Consider the following 13,675-nt stretch of genomic DNA (forward strand, 5'->3'; position numbering starts at 1 on the left):
AATCAGCTGGTAATTTACTCTGAGGTTTTACTTCTAGGGGTGAGGTAGCAAGGGGCCCTACCCCTGCCTGGGATTCAGATCCAATCTTCATCCTTGAAGTCTCTCCAGGAGGAAGTGAGTTCCAGGAGGAGAGTTTTCAGAGGACGCTAACAGTTTAGGGCAGTTCAAATGAGCAGTCTCTGCGTTTGGCTCTTTGTCCCAACAATACAGCTAGTGAACGAGAGAGGCTTGGATGTGCTTGGTCCCCTTCTCCGCAGGGACGCTCTTTGGGCTGCTGGGCTGTTGGAAAAGGTCTTTGTGGCGGGCTTTTCCCTTGAGCATGAGGGTCTGAATTTCTTCAGCTGGGTCTGAATATCTTCAGCTGGGGAAGAGTCCGGGTGTTTCGGGGACACAGGATTTCCAAGTCAGGGCTCTCTACATAATTTTCCCACAGAGGCTCCCCTCGGAAACTATTTGATACTTCTGAGGAGCCCGGCTCCCTGGCATGAGTTCTCTATTTACCAGAAGACAAATGTTCCTGCTTTGAAGGCTATAAACAGTGGCCACAGGAGATCATGTCTGCCCTGGCGTTCGGCTTCCGGCTCTCGTGGTGTCAGCTAAAGCTCTAGGGAGTGAACGCAGTAGTCAACTGCTCATTCATTCAACAAATATTTATTGAGCGCCCGCTGAGTGCCAGGCACTGCGGGTGCCCCGGGGGCGAGAAACAACTCATCCTAGATCCTAGTTCCTTATTCACTCATCCTAGTTCCCCCAGATGCTCCGGCGCGCGCGGTGCGAGCGGACCCCGCATCCTCGGCCGCCCCGCCTGGGGGTGCCTCCAGAGCAGCCCTCCGGACACCCGCGGCGGAGAACCCGCCCCCCGGGATCCAAGGGGTTTAGTTTGGGTGGGGAAGGCGGGGAAAACAGCAAAACACCAGAAGGAAAAAACTGTACCCCAGTCTGTGCTGGGGAACTGCTCCCGGGAAGTGCGCAAGGCGGAGCCGGCCCCGGCCGGGGAGAGCGCGGAGCCCGGGGCGGGCCGGCGGGAGAGGCCGGGCGCCCGCGGGTCGGGGCGCGGAGGCGGCCTCGGCGGGCGGAGGGCGCGGCCGGCGGGAGGGGCCGGGGCGGCGCCGGGAGGGGCGCGCACGGCGGCGCGGCCGCCGGGCCCAGCAGGTGACCGCGGCCCGGGGCTGGAGCCGGAGCGGATCGCGGGCAGCGCCGCGAGCAGACGGCGCGCGGGGCCGGGCGAAGTTTGGCGGAACATGGCGGAAGAGTCCGGGGCGCGCAGGAGCGCGGCGCGGTGGCAGCCGGAGCCCTGGGAGCTGTAGCCGCCGCCGCCGCCGCCGCTGCTGCCGCGGGGCGAGGTCGCCGCCATGGCCCGCTGGATCCCGACCAAGAGGCAGAAGTACGGAGTTGGTGAGTGCTCGCCCCACCCCGCCCCCGACCCGGCCGCCGCCAAGTTCGCGGGAGCGGCCCTGCCCCGCGCAAAGTTGGGCGGCGGACGCCGGGCCACTCGGTGCCCGCCTGCCCGGGACCCGGCTCCGTCTCCCGCTGCCCGCGGGGGCGCCGAGAGGGTTCGGCCCCAGCTGCAGCCGTGCCGCCGAGCGGGCGGTGGGAGTCGGAGCCCTCTCCGGGAGCCCCGTGGGGGAAATCAACCTGGGTTGGGGGAAATCAACCTGGGTTTGGGGAATCCGGGTGGCTGAAGTGCAGCTGGGCTCCGGGACTGGCAATCCTGCCCCCGAACCCAAAGCTGCAGCGCTTTGCAGCGTAGAAACGTGCAAAGTGAGGGCGTTCGCCTGTGGTTCATTTGGGGCACCCAGCTCTGGTGCTCGCCCCCCTCCTCCCGGTCCGTGTGGCGCTTCGTTCAGTACTTTGTAACCAGCCGAGGCCGGCAGAACGCGAAGTCGGCTGGCTGCCCCAGTGCTATCTGCCCTCCCTCTTCGTAGGTTCTCTCTGAAACCTAAAGAGAAGAGTTGGGGGTAGGAAGCCGCCCTCCCCTCGTTCCTCCCAGGCACTGGGATCCCGATAGCAGTTGTAAACTGATCGGGAAACTCAAGTTGTGGTGTGGAGGTGATGGGAGCGACAGGAAGTGTGTGGCATGGGGACGGGGGTGGCCGGCCCCCGGGGCTGGTTGCGCGGACAGTCATGCCCTACCGGAGCGTGTATGGAGAGGGTTTCAGACCGCCTTCTGAATTCCGACCCCGTCGTGGGATAAGATCGAGGACATTTTATTAAGAAAAACTGTGACAGGTCCCATGCTAGGCACTTGGCATTCGTAACAGCGGTGCTGGAGGGCCCCCAGGAGGTGTGGGGAATTGCTTTTGTATTGGTTTCGATCCGAAACAGTGGATGAGCGGGTTTTGACCCAGGTGAAAAACGTTGGTCCTGCTTTTTATCAAGGGGTGAGGTTGCTGAGGTCTTGTGGGAAGACTGCCACTTAGCGGGGCGATTACAGTGGCTATTAGGCTTGGGTGCGATTCCCTAGTATAAACACAGTTGTGTGTGTTGAGAATTTTATCACTTCCTGTCAGGGTCATTCATTGGGCCTATTTGTAAGTTAGTCTTCGATTTCACTCCCATCCCGCCCCCATTTTTCTCCTCACCTCAGTGATTACTAGGGAGCGGTCCCTGAACCTGTTCTATGCTTTCTGACGACTATGTCTGTTTCAGAGATACTGTATCTTAACATCTCTAGGTGCTTTTCAACTCTGTCGTCAGTTACAAAAAACAAACCAACCTTCTCACATTGATTACTTTTAGATTGTGATCCTTTAGGTATGTATGTATATGTGTGTGTGTATATAATAACATGCATATAATTCCTTGTTTTCCCTCTGTTGCAAAAACTTTCTTTCCTTTAAATTTCTTTTAGAATCCTTGCACTTTCCTATGGTTGTAACTCAGAAATGGGTGCATGTTGTTAATTCTGCTCCAGACCTTCCCCCTCATGAACTGGTCATGAAATTTCAGACAGGGGCTCCTCATCAGGTGCCAGTAAGTAGCCAGTAGTTGTGGAAATGAGATGGAGTCAGTTTCTTTATTTGTGAGTGTTATTGGGTCCTAACTCCTAAATTAAAGTAGATTTAGCAATACCTAGTCAATAATTACTACTCACAAAAAAGTTATCAATTCTAATTTTGTTTAACAGGAGAAACGCTTTCCAAAACTATTATGACTTTGGTGTAGTTAATGCAAACATATCCGAAAAATGTGGGTTTTATTGCCATAGTCATAGGAACAAGGATGGTATTTTCTCTTTTTAATTTTTCTTTCTTTTTTTTTTTTTTTTTTTCCTGTTCTGGAGTCTGTTATTTATCATCAGACAAGAAAAGTGAATTGCATTTCCAAAGCATAGGTGGTAGCAAAATTGCCCCAGCATATAATTTGGGAAATTTATTTCACTAGACACAGTAGGTTCTGATTAATCTGGATTTGACACAAGGGCCCACTGTTAGGACAGATGAGCTGATCAGATCAATGTCCATTGTTTATTCCTAAAACAGATGGTTGTTCATATTACCTCCCTGCTTGGAAGTCTTCCTTGACCTACAGGGTAAAGTCTAAACTGAGCCCGGTTTTCAAGGTTCTGAGAATCCAGTTCAGCAATATCTTCACAATCCATATCTCTCACAGCTTCTTTCATCAACCCTCCGGCGCAGACACTGCCCTTCTCCCTCTTGTGCAATATACCATGGAGAGTCCCTCCTTTGGGACTTTGCTGCCCTGTGCTTGTCCCCTGTTCAGAGTGCCCTCCCACCTCTGCATCCCACAATCTGGCCTTTCACCCAGGCCTCAAAGCCCTACCCACTGTCTCCTTCAGATTTGGTGTTCCCCGGACTTCATAACCTTCACGCCTCTTCCTCACCTTTCCTGCATTTTAGTACTTATCCTTTGGTTCGGTGAATCAGAAGGTTTTGTATTCCTGTGACTCGAGAAGGATACCAGAATGGAGCATGCGTTCAGTAACTGGTTGTCCTTGGGGTTGGGGTGGCGTTCTAAAGCGCCAACCTAATTCCTGTGATGATTTAGTGCAGTTTTTTTCCCCATTAGGTTTCAGCATCTCATTCAATCCAATATGACTTTTATTTTGTTCTGTTAGATGGATGAAGTGAGAGCCTTCGGTCTGTCTTTATCTTTGCAAGTAAAAAAAACGAGATGTGCTGCTGAGAAAACAGGCGTGGAGTAGACAGACTTGCTTAAATATGATTGGGAAAACTGGCTTGTTGGACTTATGGTGGGGGGATTATTGTCCTTTCTGAGGGTCTGCTGGACAGATTTCGTTTCTGGGTGAAGGAAACCATGTGATGGCCGTTTTGAAGCATTTTAATGACTCACACGTACTCTGTGCGAGGGTAGTGTTTGATCTCAGTTTGAATTGTGCACGGTGAAGCTAGCTGTCTCTACTTATCTTGGTGCCACTATTGGCTGTCCTGACAGCTAGATTTTTCTACAGGGACTGAAATGCAACCTGTCTGGGCTTTCTTAGTTCTTCAACTGTTGACTCAGCCTCTAGCATCAGGTGGGCTTAAATGACCTATTGTTGGTTATCGGGTAAGAGGGCCACAGGCTTGGTTCTTTAAACTTCTGGGCCATTAGTGTCCTGATGTGAAGGGCTGAGGGCTGCCCCACAGCCATGGAAAACTCTTTTCTTTCTCCCTTCATTTTTTTTTCTTGTTTTCTTTTCCTTTATTCTTTCTTTCATTTTGCGTGTTTTAAGATTATGAAGGCCGAAAACTTTTATTTAGGTGTTAAGCAAACATTAGTGATACATTTATGGAAACATTTCTTAAGTCTGTTCCCAAACAAGCTATTTCTATTAAGAACAGACCCAGATGATGTTGATGATGGAGCCTTTGCAAAATCATTCTTTATTGTTTTGTGGGATTTGTCCTATATGTTTTTATATTTGTGATAAAAGGTAGTTTGGGGGAATAGTTGCTTCACTGTTAGCTTTTCGACTATGTCGCTGTGCTAGGCCCAGTTAGTCTAAGAGCATTTAACTTTGTAGATTCTCAAATGTTAGTGTAAAACCCAAAGCCGGATTCTTGTGGTGCTTTGTTAATGCACTGAGGTGTGCTGTGGGTCCCCATTTGGTTCTTCCTCGCCACGGGCACCCTGTTCCACAGACTCTAGCTGGAGGGGTGGAATTTGGTCTCAGAGAGTGATTAGTTCAGTTCCCTTTTAAAGAGAGGAACTTGATGCCTAAAGAGGTAAAGTGATTTGCTTAACATAAGTTGTTCTTACTTTTTTGGTTATATGAATGCGTTTGGCCAATCAGGTTAAACCCTTCAGGTGGCCCCCTTTCTCAGAACAATGTTCTTAATTGCATAAAGTCAAATATGAAGGACTGAAAATTGAAGCCACCTGCACTGAACTACAGCTGTCAAGATAGTTTTCAAAAATTTGTGATATTGTAATATATGTGCTTCTTTATTAATGCATAATAACTACCATACTTTTGAATTAGTGATGAGCATATACAATGTTTCAAGATATCTGTAGTAACCATAATATATGAAAACGCCTGTGATTTCTTTAAAAATTTTTTAAAAAAATTTTTTATTGGAGTAGAGTTGATTTACAATATTGAGTTAGTTTCAGGTGCACAGTAAAGTGAATCAGCTATACCTATACATATATCCATTCTTTTTCAGATTCTTGTCCCATATAGGTTATTACAGAATACTGAATAGAGTTCCCTGTGCTATACAGTAGGTCCTTGTTAGTTATCTATTTTATAGATAGTCGTGTGTATTTGTTAATCCCAATCTCCTAATATATCACTTCCCCCTCAATGTTTCCCCTTTGATAACCGTAAGTTTGATCTCAAGATCTGTGAGTCTGTTTTTGTTTTGTAAAAAAGTTCATTTGTATAATTTTTTATTAGATTCCACATATAAGTGATATCATATGATATTTGTTTTTGTCTGACTTACTTCACTTAGTATGATAATCTCTGTGTCCATCCATGTTGCTGCAAATGGCATTATTTCATTCTTTTTTATGGCTGAGTAATATTCCATTGTGTATATATTATTTAGTTTTTAAAGGAGCCTCCATACTCTTCTCCATGTTTGTACCAGTTTACATTCCCACCAACAGTGTAGGAGAGTTTATTTTTTAATTGAAGTATAGTTGCTTTACAATGGTGTTAGTTTCAGGTGTATAGCAAAGTTATACATATATATATCTTTTCTTTTTCAGATTCTTTTCCATTACAGCTTATTACAAGATATTGAATATAGTTCCCTGTGCTCTGCAGCAGGCCCTTGTTGGTTATCTATTTTATATATAAGACACCTGTGATTTCAATTGAGGCCAGCATCAGTAGTACACCTGTGGTTTATTGCCTCTGGTCATCATTGAAGTAAATGCTGAGTGTCAGAAAACAGAGATGTAGCTTTTTTCCCTTTTCAAGTCCATGGATCCTCTGAATTTGAACACAGATTAAGAATCCTTGGCTATGGGCTTCCCTGGTGGCGCAGTGGTTGAGAATCTGCCTGCCAATGCAGGGGACACGGGTTCGAGCCCTGGTCTGGGAAGATCCCACATACCGCAGAGCAACTAGGCCCGTGAGCCACAACTACTGAGCCTGCGCGTCTGGCGCCTGTGCTCCGCAACAAGAGAGGCCACGATAGTGAGAGGCCCACGCACTGCGATGAAGAGTGGCCCCCGCTTGCCGCAACTGGAGAAAACCCTCGCACAGAAACGAAGACCCAACATAGCCAAAAATAAATAAATAAACAAACCAATGAACCGACATTAAAAAAAAAAAAAAGAATCCTTGGCTATGAAGATCACACAGCTAGTTAGTTACAGAACCAGTTAGTAACATGACCAAGCTAGATATTATACAATTGTAATGAATTGAAGAAGTCCTTGCCCTAATACATTCATGTTCTAACAACATTGAGGCTGAGAAAAAAAGGAATAGAGAATTAATATTTATTAGGCATTTACCTCATGAAAGGCACTGTTCTGAGCCCTTTATTTCAGTCTGTCCCAGGTACATGTGGGGCTCTTAGAGACACTTTCGGGTGGCCCATGAGGTTAAAACTTTTTTGTTAATAATACTAAGATGTTATTGGCCTGTCTTTACTCTGTTCTCCTGTGAGTATACAATATAGTTTCCCAGAGGCTACATTGAGTGTGATACTGGGACAGATTGAATGCAGAAGCAGGTATGAGAATCCAAAGGCCTTTTGTGAAGCCAGACATCAAAGAGATTTACAAATATGCAAAGCAGTGCTGCTCTTCTAAGTGTTTTTGTTTGGAAAAGTAGTTTGATCTAAAATATATATATATATATATTATTGCTAGCATGTATTGGGGTTTATTATGGTTACTTTAATTAACAAATAAGTATTTAAAAAATTTCTCAGATTGAATCTCTATTATGATAAATAGTGATAGATATAACCCACATAAACAAAAACTCTTTGGAATTCTCAATAACTTTTCAGAGTGTTAAAGGGGTTCCGAGACTCAAAACTTTCAACACTGCTGCTTTACACATTATTTCATTAAATCATTGTGATAATGCTGTAATTCTCATATATTGTCTCCTTTCCAGATAAGAAAACTAAGGTTCATACAGGATAAATTTTTCATCCATATGCATATAATCTCACTCCTAAGCCAAAAATCAACTCCATATGTGTTTCCCAAACTTCAGTTGTTCATCTGTCACCTTGATCTCTGCCATGTCCAGTGTTGACCTGAAACAAATAGACTGCCAGTTAGTTCTCCAGCAAAAAATGGATTTATTCAGAATCAGCAAAGCATTGCAATTCAGGGTTTGCAACCCTCAGCGCGTCTGCAAGCCACATGCAAATCCCTGCAACCAGGAGAGGAGAACTCTTTTATAGAGGGGAAAAGGAAGTTGGGAGGGCTGTAGTAAACAAAGAGTCCATTGGAGGAATTGAGTGTTTGAAGTATAGTGGCTTTTCATTGGCTGAGTTGTGACAGGCTCCCACTGGCTGAGCTCTTGCCAGGCAAGAAGGGGAAGTCTTTCTTCCTGTTGGGCTCTGCTATCCTGTAGGGTGCCACGGCTTCCACTTCTGGCCTCCTGACTCTATTTTAATTGACGTTTCTGTTTCTGTATTAATTTTTACACCAGGTACCCTTGTGTAGCTGCTTCATGCCTATTGCCTTACCCATTTGACTTCTCTGTTATTTTTTTTGTTAGTTCGTAAGTATTAGAGCTTAATTTCTTTATTTTTTAAAGATAAAAATAAATATAAGTAAAAGTTCTGATACTTTATTCTTGAGTCCCAAAGGACTATCTTATATACTCACTTTTGGAGACTTACTTTTGAACGAACCATCCCTTTCTTCCCCATTGAATTTATTATTTTTTTAATTTTTATTTTATGTTAGAGTATAGTTGATTTACCATGTTGCATTAGTTTCAGGTGTACAGCAAAGTGATTCAGTTATACATATACATATATCCTTTCTTTTCAGGTTATTTTCCCATATAGGTTGTTACAGAATGTTGAGTACAGTTCTGTGTGGTATGCAGTAGGTCCTTGTTGAATATCTATTTTATATAAAGTAGTGTGTATATGTTAATCCTGAAATCCTAATTTATCCATCCCCCTCTACCTTTCCTCTTTGGTTACCATAAGTTTGTTTTCTAAGTCTGTGAGTCTGTTTTGAAAATAAGTTCATTTGTATCATTTTTTTAGGTTCCACACGTAAGTGGAATTTGTTATTTTTTACTTAATATTTCCTTTATGTTGCCTGTTTTTTTGTTTTTTGTTTTTTTTTTTTTTGCGGTACGCGGGCCTCTCACTGTTGTGGCCTCTCCCGTTGCGGAGCACAGGCTCCAGACGCGCAGGCTCAGCGGCCATGGCTCACGGGCCCAGCCACTCCATGGCATGTGGGATCTTCCTGGACCGGGGCACGAACCCATGTCCCCTGCATCATCAGGTGGACTCTCAACCACTGCGCCACCGGGGAAGCCCTGTTGCCTGTTTTTTTGTCTTTACTTAAAACAGTGATTGAAAAAGAAAACCTTACATTCCTACCATTAAAGGAGAACCAGCATCACTTGCTCCAGAAAGTGGCAACCTTAAAAATAAAGGCAACAAAAATAAAATAGCAGTATATTGGATTCTGGCTCCATGCTGTTGGCCCTCAAACCGTTTTCTCCATTAAAGAAGGAGGAGGCTGGTGCCCAACTGAAACTTTCTCTTTGATATACTGTGGATTCTCGTTATTTGTGGTAGTTAATGTTCTGTAAAGTCCCCCAAAACACTGACTTAGCTAATATTTTACCATTGCTCCTAGGGGTAATACAAGGTCAGGTTCCTGTGAGCCTCTGGTCACATTTTCATCAGCTGATCAACATATAACCATATGTCATGTGTGTTTCTGTTTAAGGTTTAAAGACCTTAAGCAGAAGGTTTACATCGCTGATTCACTAACATTGAACTCACGGGCCACAACACTATATGTAAACTCAAGCCTGAAGGAAGCTTATCTAACACATGCATTTTCTCTGTAAGGTAAATCTCAGCCTTTTTGGGCTTGGGAACACGACACAGCACTTCAGCACTATGCTTGGGGGCCATTTAAATAGCAAAATCATTAGGATCCCACATGCTGCAGAGCAACTAAGCCCGTGAGCCACAACTACTGAGCCTGTGCTCTAGAGCCTGCGAGCCACAACTACTGAAGCCTGTGCGCTTAGAGCCCATGCTCCGCAACAAGAAAAGCCACTGCAATGAGAAGCCCGTGCACCGCAACAGAGTAGCCCCTGCTCGCCACAACAAAGACCGTGCACAGCAGCAAAGACCCAACACAGCCCAAAATAAATAAATAATTTTAAAAATGCAATAAGAAAAGGAAATTTAAAGAATAGATAAAAGAGATTTGATAACTGTTTAAGCAAAGGATTGTGTGAGCATCGTGGGGTGGGAAAGGAATTGAAATCCTAAATAATGCATTCTTGGGAAGGGCACAATGGTAATTTGCTGCTGTTCCTTTTTATTTCTTCATTATTTGTGGAGGCTTCCTCGAGGAAGATGTGTTGTAGGACTGGCTGAATGGAAAGAAAAGGCTTGACCAGGGTGGTGAATAGGGTTTAGGAGGTTCTGACTCATTGGATTAGTGCAGTTGAGCACGAGTTGGAAAGGAACAGTGCAATCTAATGGAAGAAACAAGGCATTTAAATTCATCCGTTACTTCCCATTACCCAAAAGGAGTTGAGATGCCTTACGATAAGCACATCTATACTGTACGCAGGGTAATTAAACAAAAAATATGAGATCACAAGTAACATGGAGAAGAAAAGTAATTTAGAGTACTGGCAAGGAGCTTTGAAGCAAAGGTAGTAATTACTCAAAATTTAGTCTGTCCAAATTTACAGAAGGCTTTTTGTAGTGGTCCTGTCTGCCCTCATGTTAGCTGAAATTTAATTTGTGCTTTCTCCTCATCTAAATTTTCGGAAACAAACCAGTGGGGTTTGAGGGTAAGGAATCAAATCTCATTACAACGATTATTTTCCATAAAGGAAAAATTTTCCAACTTCTAGTTTTTTCTCCAGCAATACCCAATATAATAACACAATAACTTTATACATATAAAATATTTTAGTACTGTCAAAAGAATAAGAGGAATATGGGTCAAAATCTCATAACTCATTTCAGTTCTTCAAAATGAGTTGTAATAGAATAGAATTATAATAGAATTTGACCCCTATCTATGGCCCACGAACTTGAGTATGGTCACATAGTTTGTTTTTCCCTAAATATTTAAAAGGAGGGAAAAATAGTTTTCTCCCTCATCAAATAGGTAAAATCACCTATGAAATGTCCGCTATGCGTGGACATTAAAGGCTATGATAAATCCTTTGGGAGTCCTTTGACCTTGGTTTATAAGTATTAGCTTCCAGCATACTTCAGGAAGAATAGGGTTTTAGTTTTAAGCTTAAAAAAGTGCTTTTGAGATCGGGCTAAGAAATGCTTTTTTTTTAAGATGTTGGGGGTAGGAGTTTATTAATTAATTAATTAATTTTTGCTGGGTTGGGTCTTCGTTTCTGTGCAAGGGCTTTCTCCAGTTGTGGCAAGCGGGGGCCACTCTTCATCGCGGTGCGCTGGCCTCTCACTGTCGCGGCCTCTCCCGTTGCGGAGCACAGGCTCCAGACGCGCCGGCTCAGTAGTTGTGGCTCACGGGCCTAGTTGCTCCGTGGCATGTGGGATCTTCCCAGACCAGGGCTCGAACCCATGTCCCCTGCATTGGCAGGCGGATTCTCAACCACTGCGCCACCAGGGAAGCCCAAGAAATGCTTTTGAGGCAGATTTGGGTGGGCAAAAGCAGAGGGTGCTTGTGTTAATTTAATTTCTCCAAGTGATGTCCAGGTCACGTCTTCTCAGAGCCTGGGCTGGCCGTCAGCTCACTCAAACGATTGTCTGAATTGCTGGCAGCCAGTTCCTAAGCAAGAGGCAAAAGTGATCTTTGTCTTTTCACAAACCTCCGTGCCATCTCAAAGCTGCTGTCGTTCAGATGCTTCCACCTTTCTGGGTTGTGCCATTTTCTCTTACATTTCCATGCTCCCCATGGGACTGGAAGATGCCCAAGATGCCCTCTAAGAATCTTGGTTGTCTACTTTTTGTCCTTTAAAACAACTGGATACTGTATAGCTCAGGGAACCATACTCAATATCTTGTAATAGCCTATAATGGAAGAGAATGTAAAAAAAAGATATATATATATATATGTATAACTGAATCAGTTTACTGTACAGCTGAAACTAACACAACATTGTAAATCAACTGTATTTCAATAAAAATTAAAAAAAAAAAATTCGAGGGAAGGAAATTGCAGCAGAGATTGACTCCCTCTTGCAAATAGCTCTTTGCTGACTCACCCAAGGTGAATGCATCCCCCTGACTGGTTTGTTACCTGTGTACCTGTGGCAGGATGTGTTGTCTTTTATTTGTACTTTCTGTGAGCCTGGAACCAGAGGGCTCTCACTCCCCAGCCTTCCTGCCAGAGACCAGTTATAAGAATAAGTCATAGAAATCTAACTTCTTTGCCCTTTTGTGTCTAGAATCATAAAAGATTAAGAGCTAGATTCTATATGCTATCACCTCTTGGCTAACACTTCATTTTATTGGAAAAATATGCCCCAGAGGCATAAAATGACTTCAGCAAAATCCCAGAGCTAGTAGCAAATGTCTTGCTTGTCTTAACTTGTCTTGTAGCTGCTTCCTTTTTCTTCATAACTGGAGAAAGCAAGTTTCTTTATCATGTCTACTTAAGGTTCTGCAGAGTAAGTTCTCTCCACACAAGAGGAAGGCTGTGTCATCCCTGGGTTTTTTCCAGGTGGAGGTTTTGTTATAAATAAGATCCAGCTATTAAATCATCTCCCCCCCATTTTTTCTGAGATATAATTGACATATAACATTCTGTTTGTTTCAGGTGTACAATATCATTATTTGATATTTGTTTACATTGTGAAATGATCACACAGTAACTCTGGTTAGCATCAGTCACCCCACAGAGTTACAAATTACTTTCTTTTTTTTTTGATGAGCACTTAAAAAAATCTACTCTCTTAGTGGCTTTCAAATATACAATGCGGTATTATTAACTGTAGTCAGCATGCTACGCTGTACATCACATTCCCAGGACTTATTTATCTTATAACTGGAAGTTTGTACCTTTTGACCACATTCACCAATCTCTCCTCCCCCAACCCCGCGTTCACCTGGCAACCACCAGTCTGTTCTCTGTATTTATGTTGTTGTTGTTTTTAGATTCCACATATGAGTAATATTATAGAGTATTTGTCTTTCATTCTCTGACTTATTTCACTAAGCACAGCGACCTCAAGGTCCATTGATGTCACTGCAAATGGCAGGATTTCCTTGTTTTTTATGGTTATTCCATATTTTTGTGTTAGTGTTTTTGTTTCCTTCAGGTAAATGCCCAGAAGCGGAATTGCTGGATCACATGGTAGTTCTATTTTTGATTTTTTTGAGAAACCTCCATACTGTTCTCCGTAGTGGCTGCACCAATTTACATTCCCACCAGCAGTGCACAGGGGTTCTCTTTCCTCCACACCCTCGCCATTGCTGGTTATCTCCTGTCTTTTTGATAGGCCATTCTGACAGGTGTGAGGTGATATCTCATTTGTGGTTTTGATTTGCATTTCCCTGATGACTAGTGATGTTGAACATCTTTTCATGTATCTTTTGGCCATCTGTATGTCTTCTTTGAAAAAATGTTTATTCAGATCCTCTGCCCATTTTTCGATTGGATTGTTTGGTTTTTTTTTGTTTTTGATTTTGAATTGTATGAGTTCTTTACCTATTTTGGACATTAACTCCTTATGAGATGTATGATTTATGAATATTTTCTTCCTTTCGGTTGGCTGCCTTTTCACTTTGTTGATGGTTTCTTTTGCCGAGCACCTTTCCCTTTTGAGGCGTTCTGGGAAGGGATTGTGTTCAGAGGTTTGAGGCTGCAAAGTGGAAGTCATGCTGTGCGTTCCATGGTGGTCACAATGTCTCAGGCCGGCAGCGGGCCCCGTGTCTTTGGTCCTCAGCACTGTGGTGTTGACATGATGTCAGTCACAAAATCAATAAGTAGCGTGACATTCTCATGATGTTACAGGCATGTTTGAGAACAAGTGTTACTGTGGTTTACAAGGTGCTGATGGGTAAAGGGAGGATTGTGTATTGAT

The 13,675-nt window shown here is 43.9% G+C and overlaps 1 protein-coding gene across 2 annotated transcripts in view; it reads left to right on the top strand.

Moving 5' to 3' along the window:
* Positions 1-1,248: 1,248 nt before the first annotated feature.
* DOCK5 (dedicator of cytokinesis 5) overlaps positions 1,249-13,675 on the top strand; it is a 224,520-nt gene continuing 212,093 nt past the window's right edge. The window contains exon 1 of one of the 2 annotated variants that reach the window (XM_024130807.3): positions 1,249-1,395. In XM_024130807.3, the coding sequence (XP_023986575.1) occupies positions 1,353-1,395 (43 nt within the window). In that variant the 5' untranslated portion in view covers positions 1,249-1,352. The remainder of the gene's footprint in view (positions 1,396-13,675) is intronic. The other variant, XM_055087329.1, reaches the window with a different exon arrangement.

This window comes from Physeter macrocephalus, chromosome 9 (genome assembly GCF_002837175.3).
Source record: "Physeter macrocephalus isolate SW-GA chromosome 9, ASM283717v5, whole genome shotgun sequence".
Classification (NCBI taxonomy): domain Eukaryota; kingdom Metazoa; phylum Chordata; class Mammalia; order Artiodactyla; family Physeteridae; genus Physeter; species Physeter macrocephalus.